Here is a 23,003-nt window from a genome sequence, read left to right as displayed (position 1 = left end):
ACATGTAAGTGGAATTTAAAATTTACTGTTATTGATTTGGTGTGCTGCTCATATTGTATTTCAGCTGTAAGACAGTAGTGGATGTATCACTAGCAGACATGATTCCCAGGAGGGAAACATTAACATTAAAATGTAGGTTTCATCCCCAAAATAAAACAAAAATTAAACATTAATTCCTAAGGGCTCATTTGCCATATTAAAAAATATAATTTCCAAGTCTCATTAAAAAAACCCAAACAAACATACCTGTTCACAAATGAAACATGTACAGACAATCTGTACACACAAAAGATCCCTGTCTGGCCACAAACAGTGTCTGGTTCTGATGGACAAAACAGTTTGCATGTGGGTGTGGGGTTCACTTGTTTGCTTATCCTTAGGTTAGGAAGAACCTACCCAAGTTTTTCTCCTGAACATCTGATTACTTCTGACAGCCATATACCTCAAGAAATGTAAGACACCACTAACCTGTATACTGTAAAAAAATGCATGTCAAACTTTGCTTCACAACATGATATCAAATTATAAGCCTAATGACAGATAACTTATATAGAATTAATTTTCCTTTTTTCAGTTCTTCAAGATCAAAAGGATAAAAATCTATTTTCATCCAAATGAATGAAGATTTTCCTACCGACTACAATAGTCATATGCAACTCCTCACTCGCTTCTGTATGACCCAGAAATGATGCCCTTATGCAACACTTTCATTCATACTGGAAGGACTGTCTGTGTCCTTTCTCTGTCCAGGCAGAAAAAGAAAACTCACAGCAGAACTCAGCTGACACATCCTGATCTACTCACACAAAGCCTGACTGGCACTAGCACAGCTTATGTTGATGATACTGTGCTGTGTTCTCTCAGTAGTCCTTCACTTGGGGAGCAGAATGGGAGAATTCAATTTTTTTAAAAAAAGGACAGTGCACAATGAAAATAACTTACAACAACTGAGGTCATAAGTTAGGATTTCACTCCTGCCTGTACACAGTAACAGTGCCAGCTGCTGCTGCGGTGCTGCACACGAGGTTTACAGGCGAGGATTCATAGTTAGGGTTCCACCCCTGGCCGTACACAGAAAAAGTGCCTGCTGCTGCGGTGCCGCCCACGAGCTTTACAGGCGATGGATGGGTAATTCCGAGCTCCCTCCCTGGACCGGGCTCCCCCGGCCCGGCCCGCGCTGCGCCAGCGCCACCTGGCGGGCGCGGGCGGCACTGCGCGCTCAGCACAGCGCCCCCTGCGGCCGCTCCGCGCGTCCCTGCACGAACAGCGACCGTGGCCCCACAGAACGCAGCGCTGTCCTCATCACTCGGTACACAGAATTCATCCTTGATATTGCACAACAGAATTGTAATTCTACTGTTAAGCTTCTCTTCTATTACGTCTCTGGGAAAATCCAGAATTACAAGAATCTGGGCAAAGATGGAAGGTTACACACTGAAGTAATACCTCAAAACCCACCAAAGTTACAGCTTCCCTTACTGCAAACCGCAGGAACTTGTCTCTTACAGCAAAACCTGAAATTTAACCTGGTCAAAATAACGTGTGTAGGCTCTTTAATATTTGCCAAGGAGAAAAGAAAAAGTGATTGATTAACATTCCATTTAAAAGACTGCCTTTAAAAATAACCCCACACAACACTGCTCAGCAAATTGTTTCACTATCAATTCAGAAGAGCACATCTTATCCTCCAGCATAAGCTCTGCCTGATTTCAGTGTACCAGAATCCCAGATCTCACACTAAGGCTTCATTCTACTGGTTAAATCATAAATGTAGTAAAAGAAATAGATCTTATTTAATGCTACTGAAGGGCAATGTTCAAAAGTTCTTCTATTTTAGAAAGTAATTCCAGCTGCACTTATCTATAGCCTAAATTGTAAGATGTTTTAGTGTTTAAAATCTGCCACTGCAGTATTAATTACTTTCACTCTCATGCAGGACATTGACTGTCAGTGGTAAAATTCTGTAGGTATTTCAAGAGAACCATATGTATTTCCCCTTCATGCCCCAATACTGAGTTGAGATGATTAAGGCCAAAATTGTCACCAGTGACCAATCCAACAAATCTAACTTTTCGATGATGTAACTGGCTCCTACACCTCTATGCTTCAATATAACTTCTGACAAATTTGTCCCAGAAGTGAATACAATGAAGCTAAAAAAAGAAATGCCAGGTTATAGATGCAACACTTAGGAACCAGGCACATGTAACAGCCACCTGTGGAAGGTTGGTTAGTACAAGCAGCAAATGCCAGAAGGGCGAGTTGGAAAACAGAAGACAATAAGTTTTTCAGAAGGACTGCAGGCAGAAACACATTCATCACACCCATATTCTTTAAATGTGGAAATTGTGTAGGCAATTGAGGTTATAAGCCAAGCTAACACTTACTGTCTTTCAGCAGAGATCATTATCTGAGAGCTGTGCCAGCCAGAAGCCATCTATTTGTGCTTAGCAGAATGCATAAACAGGGAGAACCTGGGCAAACACCTCCCCAGCTGCTATTTGGCTTCATCATGTCACAGATTCTTCTCCAAGCAACAGTGGAGAAAATGGAAGACTACTGAAAACAAAGTCCAGTAAGCAAATGTGGAAAATTGCCAGACTTATTATGTCAATATACAGAGATGCTGTGAGTTTCTGGGGAATTCATAAGGCTGAGCAAAAATGTGAGCTGAGTCACTTGCTTATCTTGCACCGGGCTGGAGCAAGTGACTTAACAACTGAGCGATGCCTGGGTGAGGCAGAGGTCTCTCAGCCCAGTGGTGTCTCAGGGAGGCACAGGAGTGCTCCCAGACCTCAGTATCAGCCTCACTCCACCTTAGCCATCCACAACCAGCCTCTGTCACAAATCTGCTCCTTTGGGAAGATGATGTGAGATGGTAACATTCCTGACAGGAGTAATGTCAGGTGGTCTTCACTGCTCCCTCACCTGGGTAGAGGATGATGCTGAATTATTAGGGATCTGTGCTACCTTTGTTACAACTAATTCAGCCAAAAGTGTCCAAAGATAATTAATACATTGGAAAAATGCACCCAACAATATGAAAATGAGAAAAAAGCTGCTTCTCCACCAACTAGGATCACAGTAACTGGCAAGCAATTATATTTGACTACAGTAATACCTCCACTTTTCCAAAAAGTCTAAAACTGGTATTTGAAATCCTCCATTTTTAGAGTATGAGAACATGACCTTACTTCATAGACAATGGCCTTGCTTCTCTCTCCCCTCCCCAAAGCAGGGATGACTCCTTGGTAAGATTTGTGCCTCTGGTTGCATCAACAGTATAGCTGGGAACAGTTATACAACATTTTGGAGATCTACTTCATTTATCACCAGTAATCTAACAAGAGTCAATGATCTGCTGCTTCAATAAGCTACATTACTGGTGAATCTGGAATTGTAAAAGTTCTTATTGAATATAACTAGCCACAGTGCCTAACTGGTTACAAACAGAAATGAAGCCACGCTGCACTCAGCCCCTCTGATCTCTGAGGAATAGATGGAACACAAGGGTGTTTATTTTCTACCAAATTTCATATGCTTATTGCAACACAACTGACTGGTAAAATTACATAGAACTTCCTTGTTAACAAGTGAAGATCAAAATTGCTGCATCCTCACTGACAAATACAGATTTCAATTAGGAATGTTCAACAGCAAAAAACCTTTCCCAGACAACTGGATTACACTACTGGATTCAGAAACATGCCTTCAAATTATTTCAGCTGACTTTTTTTACTGTGGTTTGCAGACCTGCTTGTTTGCCACTCATCAGTAGGTGCTAATTCAGCTTCTAAAAAATGGAGAAATAAAGAAAATGACTGAGCAAGGGGCTGGGATTTTCTGACAGTCACAGCAGAGATGCCTACAAATGGTACTGAAGCTGACCAAAGACTAGTGAGACACCAGGAGAGGGGAGAAATAAAAAAAGAAAGATATCTGTCAACCTTATGAACTCTACATGCGACCTGTGTCTGAAAGAGTTATCATGAGTAGACAGAGCAGGGAGGGACAGAATTGAATCCTGATCCGACAGGGCATTAGGAGGGAAGCATGACAGAGCTGTAATTCATATTCATACATAACCTGTAAAATTTAAGCGTGATAAATTAAAAATCTCTAGTTTTATGTAATTGCTGTCCAACCCCACAAGTTTTCAAAATGTCCTTTTTCTTCCTCATGAGCGTAAGACACTGTTTTTCTTCACATTACACTGTCTTCATCAACTGGACACTCATTTTTATAAAAATAAATCTTTTTCAATCACCAATGTTATAATTGCAATCACTTCCTTTTATGTTTTGTGTTTTCAGTGCTCCTTGGTGCTCCTCAACAATTTTTCTTCAATCCCCTCCACAGATTTCTGTCAGATTCTGTGAAATGTCTACCCCTCCAGCAAAGCATGAGTCACAGCCTTGATCACACCAGCACTTACACTGAACACTAATAAGTTTCATGTAGCACTCCTTGCTGCTGTAAGTGCACTGGTTTTCTCTTATTTGTGCTCACTAATTTGTTGCCTCTTAGGAAAGGGAAAAGAAAGCCTCCATCCTTTTGTGCTAAGAGAGAAGATCCTGTCACAATTGCCTTGTAGTCTATGGCAGAAACCTCCTTCTTATATTTCCATGCAGTGTAGGAAATTATGCCTAATATTTTCTGCTTTTCTAGGACCCTTCACTTTTACCAACAAAAAATTCATTACTCCAACCACCTCTGCCTATTCTTTCACTTTTAGTATATTTTATTTTTATCTTTTGACCTCCTTTGTTGTTAAATCAACTTGATAAAACCTCTGCCTTCTCCAATGTTCCTTAAACATTAGCTATATTTACAGATAAAGGATAAATGCAAAACACTGTACTTCCGAAGCTCATAGGAAAAAAAATAAAAAGTATGTGAACCAAACCACAAAGACTTCTAAAACTAGAACAACATAAACTTGAAATAAAGCACAAATGACAACATTAGATGGAACTCACCCTGCCTGTGGGTTCACCGCTCCCGGTGAGTTTTTATGACCTGGTGATAATGTCTGAATTTTGCTTCCACTGGATCCAGATGAAGACAGTGCTTTACTTGAAGAGACACCTTGCAGTTGAAAAGCAAGCACAAAAATGTAAGAAAATTTAAGATTTTGCTGCTGAAATTATACAATTTATTAAAACATTTTAATTGCAAAATTCATAACAAGAGTTTTAGAAATACAGAGATGTGAGTCAGTATCAAGATAATACAAAAAAAATGTTTCAAGAAATGTATAGAAAATAGGTAATTGAGATATAGTATTTTATTCTAAGAAAAACATACTGTATCTCAATTACTTTGCTCAGGAAAAAAGGGAGAAGAAAAGTCAAAGTATGTACAAACAGAACATGTTTGATATCTGATGATATCTGAAACCCAGATTAGACTGCTGTTTGCATCATTCTAATACACATACCTCGACTATACATTTTCACCAATTTATGATCATATTAAGCAGATTAGTTACACAATTAAGCATGAGAGAGATCAATTTTTGATACAATCATGCATTACTACCCCAAAAGATTTTTCATACTCAATTCAGACAAAAAAAAAACCAAAAAAACAAAAAACCGGTATATAAACCAGAATTCTAAGTACTCAAGAGTCTTTTTAGATAGATGGCAATCAATGCCCCTTCCAAATTTATTTTAAATGAGATTTTACAAACCACTATATCAAATAAACAATCAATTTTTACTACATAGTTTGAGAATTATTATTTAGAAAAGACATGGAACAATTCATAACATCCATTTCATACCTACAACAGTTTTGCTAACACCACTTGGCTGTGGTAAGCGTGACGATGGTGATGGTGTTGATCCTACAGAAGGCATCTTCTTAACTGGAGCAGGTTTGTACTGTAACAAAATACAACCTAGAAATTTAAGCAATTAAATCAAGCTATCTCTATAACACAACAGGTAGTTCTTTCAGGTACTGTGGGAGAACAGAGGATGATTTCCTACCAGGTAACCTGTTTCTGGTATGGGAACATGCAAATGGTTTCAGATAGTCTGCTTTCTAATACCTACAGGTGATACTAGCAGGAAACATTCCCTAACATAGTGGCTTTGTTAAGATTAGAAGTATCATCTCATTGCAAATTAATTAATTAATTAATAAAAACCAAAGCAAATACTCAAAGGTAGAATTATTTTTGTCTTTCAAAAATCCAAACCTTACTTTTACCTGTGTGGTCTGGACCAGTCCCTGCACTAATTCAAAGTACTGTGTAATACACCTGAATCCCTCTAAAGCCGCTAATTCACCACTATACTGCTGTCAGTTGTCCTGTATCAGGTACTTTTGTTTGCCCCTTAAGCAAGTCTTCAACTGAATTTAGAAACTAGCACAACAGAAATTCAACTTCCTTTACAAAAACTGCATCTCTCTTTCCTCCTGCTATATTTACTTGACATTTGAACATTTCTCAATTACATTTATGACTGGTTTTCATTTTGCAACTGCTGCCATCTGACTTATGGATCTCTGCAGTTTAAGAAAGCAAAAGCCTCATTCATGCTTAGTGTCTAATTTCAGAGAGTGCAAATAATAAAATTACAGAATGAAATAGTTCATTCTTTTTAAAAGCAGCACACTATTTAACCAGCTTAATTTGCTATTGAATGCAAGTTACAAGTTAAGAAAAGTGTTATAGCTCACCTGAGTTCGAGCAGGAAGCTTCCCTTTGGTATCAGCTGCCAATTTCCCCTTATTGGTAATACGTGCAGCTTGCTCCTTACAGAAATTGATGTGCCTGTCAGCTGCATTTTCATTAAATCTCCTCTGACAGTATGGACACTGAATGTAATCTTAAAAACATAGAAATATAACATTAATAGTCTGTTTTAAACATGACAGTGTTTTAAAGTCTTTCAAAGACCAGTCTCCCCTCCAGGGGAAATGATAGCTTTTTGAATCTGAAAATGAAATACAGATTGCTAGGTAAAAGCATATTCTCATTAGATGGATAAGAGTAGCTGAAGATTAGAAATAACCTAAGCAAAATCAGAAACACTTTAAGCGATGCTATTCTGCAGAGAAGGCAGCCAAAGAGGTAAAGGGACACGGCACAGAGATCACCTGGAAGGAAGCAGAGAAGAAGCTAAACAAACAAACAGTCAAAAATTTAAAGAAATTATTAACAGTTCAGTTTGTTCAAGATATGGGAATACATTAAAACCTTTCCCACACAAGCAGCAAAAGACAACAAATCTGTTTCCTCTGACAAATTTGAAAGAACTGAGAAATACTAACTGCAATACTGGAAGTGATCATTATAAAAAAAATCAGAAATTTTACAAATAAAAAGAATCAGAGGAAAATCAGCCAAAATAAGGAGCTATCTCTAGAGACATGCAAAAGAAAGTAACTGGTGGCCACGTTACTTTTGCAAGATTAATTTAGTCACATTGCAAACAGCATTACGTACATGAATATTACTCTCATTGGGGATAAAACAGAAAGGGCTACAGAAATGCTTAAAATGTTAAAAGATACATAATCTGTACACTGGAAATACACACCTTAAAATACAGTGCCCTTGGGAAATTATTTGTTTGGACTACAGTTTCAGACAACTGTGTATTTCAGTGCCCAGAGATATAAATGCTGTATGCCCCAGATTAGACCATTCAAAACCATGCAAGCATCAAAATCTTGACACTGGTAAAGCAGGTGAAATTAGCGTTTCTAGGTAATTTTAGAAATGTATTGTAGAAAATGAGATGAAATCCAACAGTCACTGCCTCCAAAATTACAATTAGATATCATAAAATCTAAAATAAGTTTTGGATTACATGTTAGTGGTCCAAATGCAGATCAAGCATAAATACTTGTTCCTTTAAATATTTATAAACAGTTTTGAGTAAGTTAAATGATGTAATGGCCACCAAACCATGAACTGTGACCCAGGAAGTGTGAGCTAAGGACAGAGGAAGAACATAGAGAAGAGACAGCATGAGAATCTCATGGGGTGAAAACAACAATTTTTTATTTATTTATTTTACATATGTTCTGCTACTGTCAGAACACTTGAAAATCAACTACACCTTAGGAGACAAAAAATCAGAAACAGAACTGTAATAGATATGCAGTCAAACCAAAATTATTTAAAAGAAACTAAAAAAAGAGGAAAAAATAAAAATGAAGCAGCTGTGAAAGCCCCTAGATAATATGCCATTTCTGGCTAGTGCAGAGCTCAATTTCTGCAGAAAACTTTCAAAGCCCACAAATGTATCAGATTAGAGAGGATGAATGTATACTTTCAGGAATCAGGAATTGTATCATTATTTTTTTGTAAACACATAGTGCCAGTCAGACACTTGGCTCTCTGAAAGTACTGCTCATACTGTCCAGAAGAACCTCTAGGATTCAACGTAAGCTTTATAAAACAAAAATGAATCAAAATAAGAGGGCAGTACACATACAGTCAAGTTCAGGGTGACTTAAGGTCCTTCTTAACCTGAGGCCATTCTGCACTTTCTCAAAAAAGTGGAAGAAAAGATGAAAGATGCAGCAATACTTGCCAGCTCAGAGCAGTTAAGTAGAAAGTATGAATATGAGACTCTTTCCATTAAAAGGAAAAAGACTTGCTGCTTATTAGAAACAAGTGTGCCCAAGACAGAGCTGAGTAGGAGAGGAGGTATACACATGGTATGTTCACAATCTTCCCACTCTCCTACATGATAAGTAGAAAAGGAGCATCAGTAGCTGCTCCTGCTCTGTTTGTAAGAAGAATATGCACTGATCATTTTGTGCATGGTCTCTTCATTCCTGGTTTCTTCTTCCTAAGTCTAGCCTACTGCAGTAGGATTGAAGCAAGAAGACTAAAACCAACTAAAACTAGGTAGAAGATAGATATGCTTTATAGATTATTAATGATTCTTTCCATGATCAGGCCTTGTGATTCTTATCCACAGCATTTGCTATTGGCTTTAAGATGGCCTTACTTTTTAAAATCGGCCATATGGTTTTTCAGGATTGTAAGTACAGAATGCTGAATAATACATTCTCTTAGAATGAATGCATCATTACAATCCTAATGCTGGACTAACACATCTTTTGCAAAGAAACAGGGTAGGGAACACTTCACATCCTCACTTGACCGCAGAGATAGGCAGAAGCAAACACGTGTTTTTTCCCAATCCTTCTGGAAATAGCCATTCAGCCAATCAAATGGTTTAGGTCTTAGGACAAAAGGAAGAAATCTATTCTTCAGCCTATTATCATATCCCAGAAGTTAAATGAAAGGTGTATTTCCTTCTCATTCACATCAAACTGCTTGAACACTTTACCCAGGCTCAGTTCAAAGATACCCAAGGACTGTCCTGCCCTTGCTAACTCCACACATCTCACATACCAAAAACACACGAGGCATTAAGGAATACACTGCATACATTAAACTAAACGTGAATTCAGCAAGAAATGGCAGAGATTACATTTGAAAAACACAAAAGTGCATTCCCACAATGTAGATATGCTGTGGGTGTCAGTTAATCAAAAAGGCAATCTGCTACTGCTGTGAGCACAAACAAGGTATTAAACAATTTGTTCAGCCTAGGGTGTACAAGACAGTAGCAAGCTGCAAACTGGCCCCAGCTATCTTTCCACACGTTAAAAACAAAGTCATGGGCTTTGAAATCTACACAGGGTGTGAGCCAGCCAGATCCAAAGTCACAATCCAGCATCTGCACAGGGATAGTAAGTCATCTTCAAGAACCTGTGAATGTTGCATTCCAACAAATTTGTTTTCAATTCAAACTTCTTCACATTAACTTAAAAATCTCTAAGGAACTTGACTGTTTTACATACCGGGGTCATATGATGGTGGAGGTGGTGGAGGAAGTTTTCCACCATCTTTGAGATTAAGTCCTTTGGCTGCTCGTATAGTTGCTATAAATTCCTCATGCTTTCGTCTCCAGTTAGAAGGTTTTTTGGGTGGTTCTGGCTAAGAGGCAAAAAAATAAAACTTTCTATATTTGAAGTTTTTACTTGAAGCTAAGTATGCACCTTATTTTAGCACATAACATCATAGTTAAGATTTCTTCCAAATCTTAGTTGATCTAATTAACACGAACTGCCAGCAGAAATAAGTCTTACTAAAATGCATACATAGTATGCCTAAAATGCTCATATTCAGAGTAAATTATAACATACCCGTGGCTTAAGAGGTTTTACTGTGGGAATGTCAGTTCCTTCTGCTCTCTGTCGGCTGGAATCGAATGTCTTCCTTTTCTTGGCAGAAGTTTTTTGGCAAATGGGTCCATGCTTTTTCTGTAAGCAGAAGCGAAATAAAAGAAGAATACAGAAATTAGTTTTGAAAACAGAACTTATTAACACATTATTTCCCTCTTTCTTGATAAAAATATTAGCGAAAAATCCCCAACTCTTGATGAATAAACTCAGACTGTTTTCCCTCAAACATTTATGCCAGCCACTACCTTTAAAACAGAACTACAGGAATTCAGAGATGTATATAGAGAGTCACAAAACCACACGTGATAATGAAGAAATGTTGAAGGCATCCACATTTGCTCCTTACACATAAAAAACTGATGATAGGTAGGCAGCTTTTAGTGGCCATTTGAGTGGCAAAACAAATCACAGGTGTCTGAAATTCATATTCACGTTGAAGGACAGACCGATTTCTATTAGCAATGGAGATGACAGTCATGGAAATGGCAAACAAAACACTTCATTTACTAGCTGAGACTCAAAACTACAGAAGACAAGGATTGATTTTGTAATCCTAGAAAAAATGCTTTTAGAGGCATGTATTTCAGAAAATGATGGGATCTTAAAAGAAAATTAAACCCCTTCTAAGGAGCTTCAAACCTGAGCCAACTGGAATCAGTAATTACTTGGGAGGGGAAAAAACACAAAACCCCTACCAAAACAAAGCACCTAGATCCATTTTATTTAGCTATAGTAAGCCCTGCTTAACTTTCATATCAACTTATCAAATCTAAAAGACAACAGGGCTCACACCACTTACCAGCGCTGCTGGAAAGAAAGTTCTTCCACAAATCTTGCATGGCAACAGATCTCCAGTTTGCACTGCAACCTCACCTTAAAAATAAAACATACTTCTTTAAGAAAATTTGATTAATGACTAAACATTATTTAAAAAAATGCTAACCTCATATACACTTAGCCCTAATAACATTTGTTACTGTAACACTATACATCCTTTAACGTGTGCAGAGGCTATGCAGATGAGAAAGGCAAAAATTATACCAAAGTCTTTAGGTACTTTTGGAAGCTGTCAGGCCCAGCAACAAGTCACCAGCAATTCTGTTTACTTATAATACATAACTCCCCTCCCTTAAAAGGATGCATATCAATATGGAACTAAAAAATCCCTTGTAAGTCCCAATTACAGCTCAAATACACATCAAGAATAAAGCTGGTTAGTGGGTATTTCTGTGCCTTTGAAAAAGATCAAATTTAGTATCAAATACAGAAAGGACACATTCCATTATTTATTTTGCTCTGCTAAGACAAACTACTCCACTTTCCCTGGTAAAGAAAACAGTCTTGATGCTGTTTTTACTATATATTTTATTCAGATTATTACTGATGATTTACAGAAGTATTTCTGATGTTGTTACTCAAGCTTTGGTAACAAAAATATAAACAGCACATTTGACATACAGCAGATCCACAGAACCAGACAAAAGACCAACAAGTCTAAGTATCAAGACCTGTGCAAGCAAATATATTTATATGACATGCATTATGCAACAGAGTTGTGGCAGAGACAAAAAACTGCAGGGTTTCCCAATAAAAGGCATCAATTATATCCAGTAGTATACCTGAGGAATACAGAGATGTTTTTATATCATGTATACATCAAGAAAGAAGCAGTAAATTAGGATTATGTTTGAGATGTACAAGTAGCTTTCTCTGTACTCAATATGAACATGGCAGACAATACAACTGCCTCTATTTACACCACATTAAAATAAAACCACTGCAAATTGACTTGTATTTTAGGTGAAGCAGCATCTTGAAGTAACAAAGTTATTAACACAGCAATGTTCAATCATTTCATCAGCTTTTGTTCCCAGCTTCCCAGTACAAAACTGTTTTCCATCTAAACATACACATTTGCTAACTAAGTGTATGACCAGTCCTAAAAAATGAATCATTTAATTAAATACTTCACAGCAAACATTCAGGCAGCCATGTTCCCCACTGAAAACCTTTTTTGCCCAAATGCAAAGATTAAAACTGAGTGAAAAGTGTATTACCAATAAGCAATTATTGTCTATTTCTGATTTTCTCAATTACTTAAAGCAAATTCAACTCCAGTAACTAACTGTATGCAATGTAATAGTTTCATGAACATACTACAGAGCACAATGCATTTTAAGAATGATAAATCACATGAAAAGTGCAGTTTAAAACATTTAGTCCATACCTTTAATTAATTTATATACCTTTTTCATGTAGATATGAATACAACTATCCTTACCACAGCACAGCAGGACTGCACAGACAGTAACCAAGTTCTACAAATGGAAACCATAATCAAGTTTCCTTTTGTGCCATCTAAATAGCTGTGCATTTAGATGCACACAAGTATGAAAAGTAGGAAAAAAGCAAAACAGGCAGATGAATCTTGGTTTTTTTCTATTCATGTATTTGAAGTGGACTTGAATGCGATGAGGATTTACTAGGAACTTGTTTTTTAACTGTATTTTTTCAAACTCTTTTTTAAAAAATCAGGTTTGAAATTTTTTCCATAGGTACCAGTGTTCATGAGCCACAAACCTGGGCTCATGAACACTGGTACAAAGCTTTGATGGCTGGGAACCTGCCCTCACCACTGATCTGAATGAAGGGTAAGCAGCAATGATTTTAACCTTTTCTCAATTAGTTCACTCAAAAATACAAAATATGCACAGATTTGTTTATTTTATTACTTCATTCTTCAGAGTCCCTAGCACTCTTAATAATGATAACCTACATCACTGCAAACTCACTTCTGCTAAAGAGTTCAACTTCTTTTTATGACATCATTCTGATAGAGCCCTCAACTTTGCAGAAACAAATGGGAGAGGTATTTTCCAAAAATATGAAGTGAAATGCTTGTGTCTTCAATAAATTAGCTGAAATAAATCAGAATTAGTGGTCTTGATACAAGGTATACAGTATGTGATTAAGAATTTGGCTGAGAAGAGAATAATTTCAAATATCTGCCTTAGTAAAAAAAGTTGCATATCACAGTTTTCTTCTGAGTTGTAGAATTTGAGCTAGTGTTTAAATTACACATGAAAAGAGGCAGACTTGAGAGCTGCTGACCCGAATGAGCAGCATTTACATGTGACATACCAAAGCACAAGGAATGCCAGTTACCACTTAGTGCAGCTGCAGTTACAGAGCTGGATTTCCTCACAGCATTCCCACCTTCCCCTAGTGCTGGCAGGTAATCACATCTGCCTAGAGCTATTTCTACTGCCAACACCTCCCACATAACCAAATCACTGACCCAAAGCACATAAGGAAGTTATTTTTAAAAAATGAAAGTTCCTGAAGTTTTGTTGAAAATGGGAAGCCAAGTGTCTTTTATGAAGGGGCACACCCCTTCAGCTTAACTCCTCTGTGATTTTCCTCACTTTCAAAGCAAAAACACCTCAAAACCAAATAAATCAAAGCCACAAAACCTTAACATTTCTTTCTAGGAGTCCATGAATCTTCCCTTACAGAAGGGTTAGCAATGTTATCCACATGAAATTTGATAACTTAAAATGAAGGCATGGGAATAAAATTGTAAAAGTTGCAATTGAGTTAATTTTGGCTTTGTTTATTTTTTTAAAAAAGACATTAATGTGTGATATCTACTGCAATTTTTTTTCCTGGAAAAGTTAACTGAAATAGTTTTTAATCTGGGATGCACTGCAGAGAGGAGGTTAAGAAAAAAAAAAAAAGGAACACTCAAATCAAGAATCAGAAAGAGGATATGCTTGAGAAATTGGTCTTGAGAATAGAAATTGGTAGTAAGATAGTGTCATGGCAATTTTCTTCAGTCTCTTTAAATTTAGCAACAATGCAGGACTTTTTAAAATAATTTTATTTATACAGCAGCTACACTTCTTTTCCTTTTTACCAACTTTAATATCGCTAATCACCAGCAGTTGAGATGCTTGTATTAAACAGGAATGAATCTAGTTAACTTGAAGAAGGACTGAAATATTTATTACTGTTTATCTAATCAAAACGCACCTTGAGAAAAGATAGACATGATCAAAATTGTTATGTGAATACCACAGAATACTGAGATAAGCTCACAAGATGCTGAGCTTTACATCCTATTCTACTGCCTTCCTGAGACCAGGTCTCAGACAAAAACACAATACACAACCTACTATGATGCTCAACCAGACTGGAAGCTCATTAGCAGGACTACAATAATCTTATCATTCATGTTTGTAAACTGCCCCTGTCAGGGCTCCTCCTCCTTCAGCTCTACTTCCAAATCACAGGGTTGGTAGCTACACAAGTTGCTGCACACATCCCTTCTGAGTATGGCTACAGTCTAGTTGCCTGTACTTTCTGATCTTGAAGTTAAGAGTTCAGCAGTAAATTCTGAGTGGACCACTAAGTCTGACAGCACAGCTATACAGTCTCCAGATGTATCATAGTACTTTCAGTATTATAGATAAGCTTAGACTTCCTTGAAACCTAGATTTCAAGAGAACAGCTTCATTCTTTCTCTTCTCTCATATTCAAACAGCACAATTGATTTACAGCAGAAAGGGCAAGCTGCCAGTTCTATTTATCTTTCTCAGTACAATGTGGGGACCCATCAATACACACAAATTTGATCTGACACAGTCACAGCCATAGCTGTCACAGTCACCTGTTCTTGCTGTCATGCTTACAGATAAAGCAGTTGTGTAAATAGACTTCACACCTAGAGGGAGCAGAAGCCTCCAGTATTGCTGAATAACTGAAATTTTGTTACACTTTACTCATCTGGAGAGCTCTATATACCCAAATATGTGGGTGAACTTAGATACAAATTGCAGAAAACAAGACTGCTCCTTGTAACAGTATTTCATCAGGTTGTAAAATCTGCCCATCAAAATCTTTTATTTAAGGACAGCAGTGATAGTAGTAAACTGTTCAGGCCAGACAACAGTGATAATCAGAATCATCAAGCCTCAATTCAAACATGCAGAAACAGCCTAGTACAATTCCCTGCCTTGGGACCACTTGAAACCAGCAAGTAATCTGCAAGTGTTGAAAATCATCACTTGAAGAGCACTTGCCAAATTCTTCTACTAAACTGTATTTATTGCTTTTAGCGTAACTCCATTCTCATCTCCAAAGGCAAGGTATTTGTCACTTAAGAGTTCCACATATTTATAGTACAATAAAAAATGCTGTTCATTCCCCACATTAGTTAGAATCTGCATCATCAAGCCACAGCATCTGCTTCTCTGAGGACTGCCCAGTCTCTAACATATGTCCAACAACCAATAACAACTGGGTTATATTTTTTAATCAACACACTAACTAACCATAGCCTAACCAATGGCAAATACTACAAGCAAGAGCCACCTAAAAATTAAACCAATGCAGTGACACAGGTAGGGAACCCTTCACAGAATCATAGAATGGTTTGGGTTGGAAGGGGACCTTGAAGATCATCTAGGTCCAACTCCCCTCCTGTGGGAAGGAACACCTCCAACTAGATCAGGTTGCACAGACCCTTGAACATTCCTTTAAATGAGAGCATTAATTTTTTTAATTTATAGCATTAATTTTTTAAAAGCAGTTTTGAAGAGAATTAAATAACATAATGGAAATATGAATGTACCAAAGTAGGAAAAAAGTATTCAAATTACGATCAAAGTTTTGCAAATTTGCATTATTTTGCCAAAATGAATTTTGAAATGAAAATGCAAGTAAGGTAAATACACTGACTGTAATTCTTAACAACAGACAGTACTTGCTATACCTTGGTCAAGTCTGCTTGATAAATGACACTGTGCATGTTTTATCCCACCAAGCACATCCCTTCTCACCTGTGCTATTCTGCAGTTCGCAGGAAAGACAGAGGAAATCATAGTAAGTCCTGCTTCTTAGTATTCAACCATCCATCTACTTTGACATTTTTAAGCAGGTAAGTTTTGACAATTGTCTAACAAATAGCAAATTAATCTACTTTTATCTATCTACTCCCAATTTTATAGGAAAGCCTCATGAATTCTCCTGTACTCCTGCATTGACAATCTTGTATAAACCTGTCACTTCTGTTTCCAAAAGATAACACCTTAGCACTGTAGCATCCATTCCCTCAAGCTGAAAAGACTTTCATAGTACTTCTGCACATTTTTGTACCAGCTTTTCAGTCTGACAATGCAAATGCATTATATTTCAAAAACCCTGTTATTGCACTGAACATGAATGAGTCTGATGATGGCAAATTTCGTTTGCATTTCTTGAAAATAACACATCAAGGTGAGACCCATTGCCTCAAAGTGACAGCCTGGAGGAGGATTCTGTATAGGTTTTTTTGGTGACTGAGAAATTAGTTCCGTGCAGTCAAGAATGATTGTAACAGCAGCACGCACAACTAACATCATAGTGAGTTTACTATAACTTTTACTGTAACTGTCTGTCCTTCTTTGCTTCCTTCCTCATATGAAGTGTAACTTTTAATGTGAAAACGTGCCACTCACATTACAGATCCTTAAAAATAACCAGCTCTCTCTATGGTTGTTTCTCATGGGACTCTTGCAAGCATATCCCTGAAGTCACAGACTGCATTCCTGAACTCTGGGGCTGAGATCTATTTACCCACCTCCCTCCTCTCAGGATCCTGAATTCAACCATCCTACAGTCACTGCAGGAAAGGCTGCCCCTGACCTTTACATCTCACATGTCTGTGCTTATGAAGTACTGCAGCACTGCCTCCCCTTGCCAGCTCCTTGATCACCTGGGTCAGGAGTTTGCCATCAATGCATACCAGAAGCCTCCTAGCTGCTTGCACCTTACTGATTTGTCCCTCCAGCAGATTAAAAGTCTCTTCAGAGGTTAAAGTCTCTCATGAGGACCAAGGCCTGTGAATACACTGATCTCTCCAATTATGAGGGAGACTTCACCTTTTTCCTGATCAAGTGGCTTTTAGCAGACAGCCACAATAGCTGTTCCCACACTGGTCTGCCTGCTAAGCCTGATTCATACTCCCCAGGTGGTTCTACAGCAAAGCTCCATTGCATTCTCACTGCTCTCCCACGTAAAGGCCAACTTCCCCCCATGCTGTCCAGCTGGTTCTTCCTGAAGAGCCTGTAGTCATCCACCACAGCAGTCCTGTGTAGGTCTGTGAGCTGTCCTACCACCTACACATGATCCCAAACAGATCCTAGCCCTGCAACAGAGAGCAGACCTCTGACTGTTCCCATTTGTTCCCATACTGAGGGTTAATGTGCAGGCATTCTAGAGAGTCACTCAGTCACCCAGAAAAATCTATGAAACCTTCCCCTGCAAAGCCTACAGAAATGCAACTCAACCAAAATGGTGAACAAGAAGTACAATTTGACAGATCTGAATTCCAGATAAAGCTTGTTAATAGAAAGCCAGATGATGTAAGATCAACTAGAAGCACTAGAAAGCATGTGACCTGCAAAACCTATGTAAATGTTACACAGTTCTGCTCTGGCTTCATAAACACACTGTTCTCCTGTATTAGGCTACAGGCACTGAGATGATGAGAAGGCAGTCAGGGAAACACTTGCCTTCTCACACCAGCCTTAAACCAAGACTGTCTTGCCATAGTGATCCCCAAAGCAAATCTGGGCTCATGCACTCTACAACAAGTGTAATTGGACACAATAATCCATACCTAAGTCTGCTTGCTTATCAGAATCTTAATTGGCAAAATATGATGTGTTAAAAAAAATGATAATAAACCTAATTTATAATATATTGATTCCTAGTTTGCCCCTCCCTCAGGATTTCTTTAGAAAGCAAGCCCACTCCTCAGCTGCTCCGGTCAAGTGCTTACCATAGTCCTGAAACAGGTTTCAATGAGATGCAACACCTGCCTTTGATGACAGTCACACCGTGCTGTGTGCAGGTAAAACATGTTCATCTTTCCACTATATTCAACCAACTGACGTCAATTAGGAGATCAATCTAGCTTCTGCAATTTAAGTTAAAAATGCAAGAAATCTAAAAAAAACTATAGAAAAGGGCATAAAATCTATTACTTCTAAGAAACTGAAGAAAGTAATCTGAAACATTTCAATTCCTGTCTACACACATTCCTGTCTACTTCCTCTCCTTTAAAGGTGAAACATATTCTGGTAGTGCACTTCTCCATATTGTATCAGCCTAAACTAGCTTTTGGGATTTTTCCTTAAGTAAAATAACCATTAATCAAAAAAATAAAAACATTATGGCCTTAAAAAGAGTAAAATAAATTGACCAGTTATAGAGTGCTCAATGTCAAATTCAGATCACTTAACGGAGGTTCGAGTATGCCCAGTGAAGCATCAGTTCAGTGCAGACACATTTATCTTTGTGTTTAAATGGCTACCAGAGACAAATAACTTATTTTAAAAACTTACTAAAAATTGTGTACATTAATATCAGTTTTGCATTTCAATCTTTAATAGTTTCCAAGTTGCTGATTTAAGAACAGTGCACAATAAAACAAATTCTTTCTTCTGTTGGACAAAAGATACACCTATTAAAAAAAATAAAAGCTGAAGCCTGAAGTCAAATGGAACTAAAGAAAATGGCCACCAAAGCAAGGAAGCTGCTGCATGGATCCAGTGACACAAGACAAAGATCAACTCTAAAAGGAAAAGAACACTCACATTAACATTATTTTTAAAACCTAATAATTTTCTGTACTATTAAGGAAAAAAATACGATTGGGCATTCAGAAATTCTGACAAAGCAAGAATTTGCAAGCACTTGCTCTCAAGAGTCACATTACTAACATAAAGCCCTAAAGATCTCTATCTTGCGCTGTTAGGGGTGGAGCAGGGCATCTCAGACATTCCCCATGCCAGGGACAAGTGCTGTAACAGCACAGACCCAGCTCTCAGCAGAAGGTGCTGTACAGAGAGACCTCGAGGACACACCCAGACTGCTCAGGGTGTAGTCCCTAGGCAGACCAGCAAGGGAAAGCTCTGGGTTTGACACTGCAGGCTATTTCCTGAGGCAGCAGCCAGCCAGCCCCTTCCAACCACAACCAGCCTTCCCTGGCTGCTCGAGCTGGGGCTGGGCAAGCGATGCCATCACCTACCACAGAGAGCTGGGCTTCTGCCCTCGGACACAGCTGCCCTCCGCCCCTTATTCCTTCTGCCCTCGGACACAGCTGCCCTCCGCCCCTTATTCCTTCTGCCCTCGGACACAGCTGCCCTCTGCCCCTTATTCCTTCAGCCCTCGGACACAGCTGCCCCTCTGCCCCTTATTCCTCCTGCCCCTAATTCCTTAGGCTGGGATGGGCTGTGAACAAGTGTGGGAAGCGGCATTTAGCTGGCTCAAGCAGCTGTTGTCGGCATCCTCCCAGAAAAAACAACAGACTGGAGAGAAGCCGATCAAACACCACCATTGGACTGCTCTGGCTTAAATGAAGTCAGGAATTCAGTGCTTGGTTCCATCTCGCTCAAGCAAAGCAAAGAGCAACAAACAAGCCAGTGTGACAGTTTTCTTCCTGACATCCAGCAGTGAAAGCAACAAGAACATGTTAATCCATCAAAAACGGCCCTGAGATTCAACACATGGTGAACTACTCATGAACAGATTTTTAAGCTCACCTTAGAGATCACTACATTGTCAGACAGAGCCAGTCTGTGGCTCTATTTTCATCAGTAAATTAAATGAAAATTAAAAACCAGCCAAGCAGCATGCAAGCTGCAAAGTAACAAATGTTGAGGTAGCGACTTTAGACTTAATATCAGATTTGTCATCTCTAATGACAAGTATGCACTCATTACTTTTACAAACCTTTAAAAGTACAAAGTTGACTCAATCTAGTACTACAACAATACTGATAAAAAATAACCTAATAGAGCAACAGCCTTAAAGGAGCAACAAAAATAAACTTTAGAAGGAACTTTAAAGTGACATAGAAACATACTTTACCATCTCACAGACATTTAAACTTGCACAGAGTGAGAAAATGCAACTGTGACACTGAAAATATTATTGAGCTTTTTAAATGTCATTAATGCAGCTCCACATGCCAACCATTACACAATCATCTCTCCACTTTTTGGAAAGATCATTATAAACTGGGTAGAGCTCTTTCTTATTAATAGCATGCTTATATAAACCGAAGTAAAACAGATCTCTCATCTATAATGCTGATCCTCAGCAAAGTGAAAGCACCAGCACCTTTCTGAGGCTGGGAAGTCCAGGACAAGCATCTTGAGCCTGAGGGTGTCTGCCACCATCACAGACTCACCAAGAGACTGCTGCCAACAAAGTCCTGCCCTTCCCCATCCCCACGACCCTCGCAGGCACAGCTGCCAAGCTCCTACTGCCCCAGCCAGCTCTGGGACATGACATTACTAAGCACTAATATAATGAGGCAGCAGGCCGAGCCAGATTTCAGAAGCTGCCCATACTTCTATGTCAGATGGGTATGACTGTGCAATTGCACATCCAAATATAAATTTAATACAAGATGGCAGACAGCAACGCTCTTCTGAGTTGCCAGTGGAGCAATGACTGAATAAAAGTGCAATATCCAATGAAGTAATTTATTATTATTGTTACTGGCTTTGCTTACATTTCTTCTGTGCTAGGGCAACCTTTCTACAAAAACTTAATCTGAGCCTAAGCTAATATACATGAACAGAGACAACCTAAACTGAAAAACTGTAAATATAAGAAAACCCACTTGCTTCACACGTTTTGAAGCAGAAAGAGAAGTATTTTATTTTGTGGTGATTTAAAAAAATAAAAACATGGCATAAAATGACCCATAAAAATGCAGAAAATTGTTCTTCAGTTTCAAAAACTTCCGCATTTAAGGACAGTGGATAACAGTGAGATATGAGTTTTCACAAGGCAAGGATAACTGGAGTTTTAGATATAACTTATGTCCTGTGATAGTCTGAAATTCATCTCAAGCATTCAGAAGAAAAATTTCACATGATGGAAAAAAGCTTTGACAAGCTCTAGCTTTTGAAAGTACTTTCAAAAAAAAGGTTAAGTAAAACATGAGATTTCACCTATGATTTAGCAGTTCCCTCCACTCTCAGTACCTCCTGAAATACAAGCCAAAAACAAAGGCAGGAGCTGGACAAACTTTATGAAAAAAATCCCAAGTTTTTTTAGGATTCTGCTGTTATCTGTAGAGACTTTCCTCCTACCCCTGCAATTAAAGTGCTAGAGCTTACACAACACAGCAAGCATAGCTGGTCTTGGTAAATCAGCACACAGCCAAATCAATTGATAGATGTGCTGCAGATGATGTGCAGTCTCAATTGCAGTCAAATGCACAGCTTACTCAAAATCAAGGCAAGCTCTTCCCTTCTGGAGAGGTAACATACCATTGTCCTGAGAGCTGGAATGCCTGATAAGGGCATTATTTGATAAACACTTGACACTACGTTTCAAATTTCAAAGGCATTAATAGTCAGCAAAGAATGCCAAGTGAATCAAAGAAAGCTCTTGGGATTTTAATGCCAAGTTATGTCCAAATTTAGAGTCTTGATGAAGTCACTAGGCTCAGGAACAGGGTCTGATTACTGTAAAATCTACTAAAGACAGAACACAGGTATTCTGTGAAAATTACTTCAGTTCTCCAACTGTTCCAGAAGGGATAAAGAACAAAGGCTAGTTTGTGCATACTCCTATTTAAGCACTTAGTTACCTCTAGAGAAGTAGAGCATGAAGACTTAATGACTCTGTTGTACAGTTTTTCAGAACAGGTATTTTTTAAAGTAGTATGGTTAAAGCAGCTTGCAAAATGTAGTAATGACAGGCCTACAAAAATGCCCAGATTGCAAGCTGTAACTTCATGAATTCCAAGCTCACATCCATGTTATGACGGACAACATCATCGATGAAAATGATGCTATCACTCCAGAGAGCAAGAACGTTTCCATTAATTGAACCGGCACAGGATAAAGTTGAAAATACCCTGTCAGCAAATTCATACCTAGTTTTCTTCACCGCACCGAACATTTCCCTAGCACGATAAGCGGATCTTAACACCCACCGCAGCCATCTGTTAGCAAAAAGAAAAACAACCACGGGCTCCTGGCAGAGATGCCCGCACGCCGCGCCGCACCCAGCCCAGCCCGCAGGGCCCCGGCGAGCGGGCTCGGAGCGCGGCCGCCGCAGGGAGGGGCCGCCGGGGCCGCTGCGGGAGGGGAGGGGAGCGGAGCAGCGGGAGACAAAGCGCGGGGAGCCTGCTCTGCCGCCGCCCGGCCCCGCCGCCTCCCGTCCCTGCCCGCTGCCCCCCCGCCGCCTCAGCCCCGCCGCCCCCAGCACTGCCGGCCGCGGGGGCTCCGCCAACGGGCAAGGCGGCGCCCGGGCCCCGTTCCCACCGCCGCCACCGCCCGAGCACGCCCCGGCTGCAGCACAAAGGACCCGCCCGGCCCCGGGCGCCCGCCGGCTGCCCCAGCCCCGGCCCCGCCGCTGCCGCTCACCTTCCAGCCCCTCCATGGCGCGCCCCCACCGCCGGCTCGGGCTGGGCTCGGTTTCCGACCGCCGCTGCTGTGGCAACGCCGCCACCGCCCGGCCCGCCAACAACCGCCGCTCCCATTGGCCGGGCGGGCAGGCGGGCGGGCGGCCTCTGCCTCGGCATCGGCACCGCCCCGGCCGCTGAGGGGATCGAGAACCCCGCTCCGCTCCGCAGCCCCGCTGCACCCCTCCCGCCCGCTGAGGGGATCGCGAACCCTGCTCCGCAGCCCCGCTGCACCCCGCCCACTGCGCGCCGCCCGGTACGGGGGTCGCCAGCCCCGCTCCGCCTCGCCGGGCCCGGGAGATGT

The 23,003-nt window shown here is 39.7% G+C and overlaps 1 protein-coding gene across 1 annotated transcript in view; it reads right to left on the bottom strand.

The window, feature by feature from the left end:
* ZC2HC1A (zinc finger C2HC-type containing 1A) overlaps positions 1 to 22,774 on the bottom strand; it is a 34,983-nt gene extending 12,209 nt beyond the window's left edge. The window contains exons 1-7 of the mRNA XM_064706257.1: positions 22,662 to 22,774; positions 11,027 to 11,100; positions 10,189 to 10,305; positions 9,844 to 9,979; positions 6,694 to 6,842; positions 5,789 to 5,888; positions 4,980 to 5,088 (exon numbers count right to left, since the gene is read on the bottom strand). Of these exons, the coding sequence (XP_064562327.1) occupies positions 4,980 to 5,088; positions 5,789 to 5,888; positions 6,694 to 6,842; positions 9,844 to 9,979; positions 10,189 to 10,305; positions 11,027 to 11,100; positions 22,662 to 22,677 (701 nt within the window). The 5' untranslated portion in view covers positions 22,678 to 22,774. The remainder of the gene's footprint in view (positions 1 to 4,979; positions 5,089 to 5,788; positions 5,889 to 6,693; positions 6,843 to 9,843; positions 9,980 to 10,188; positions 10,306 to 11,026; positions 11,101 to 22,661) is intronic.
* Between the last annotated feature and the right edge of the window lie 229 nt (positions 22,775 to 23,003).

Source organism: Zonotrichia leucophrys, chromosome 2 (genome assembly GCF_028769735.1).
Source record: "Zonotrichia leucophrys gambelii isolate GWCS_2022_RI chromosome 2, RI_Zleu_2.0, whole genome shotgun sequence".
Taxonomy (NCBI): domain Eukaryota; kingdom Metazoa; phylum Chordata; class Aves; order Passeriformes; family Passerellidae; genus Zonotrichia; species Zonotrichia leucophrys.
The sequence above is the reverse complement of the archived record's forward strand: the minus strand, read 5'-3'. Positions and strand labels throughout refer to the sequence as shown.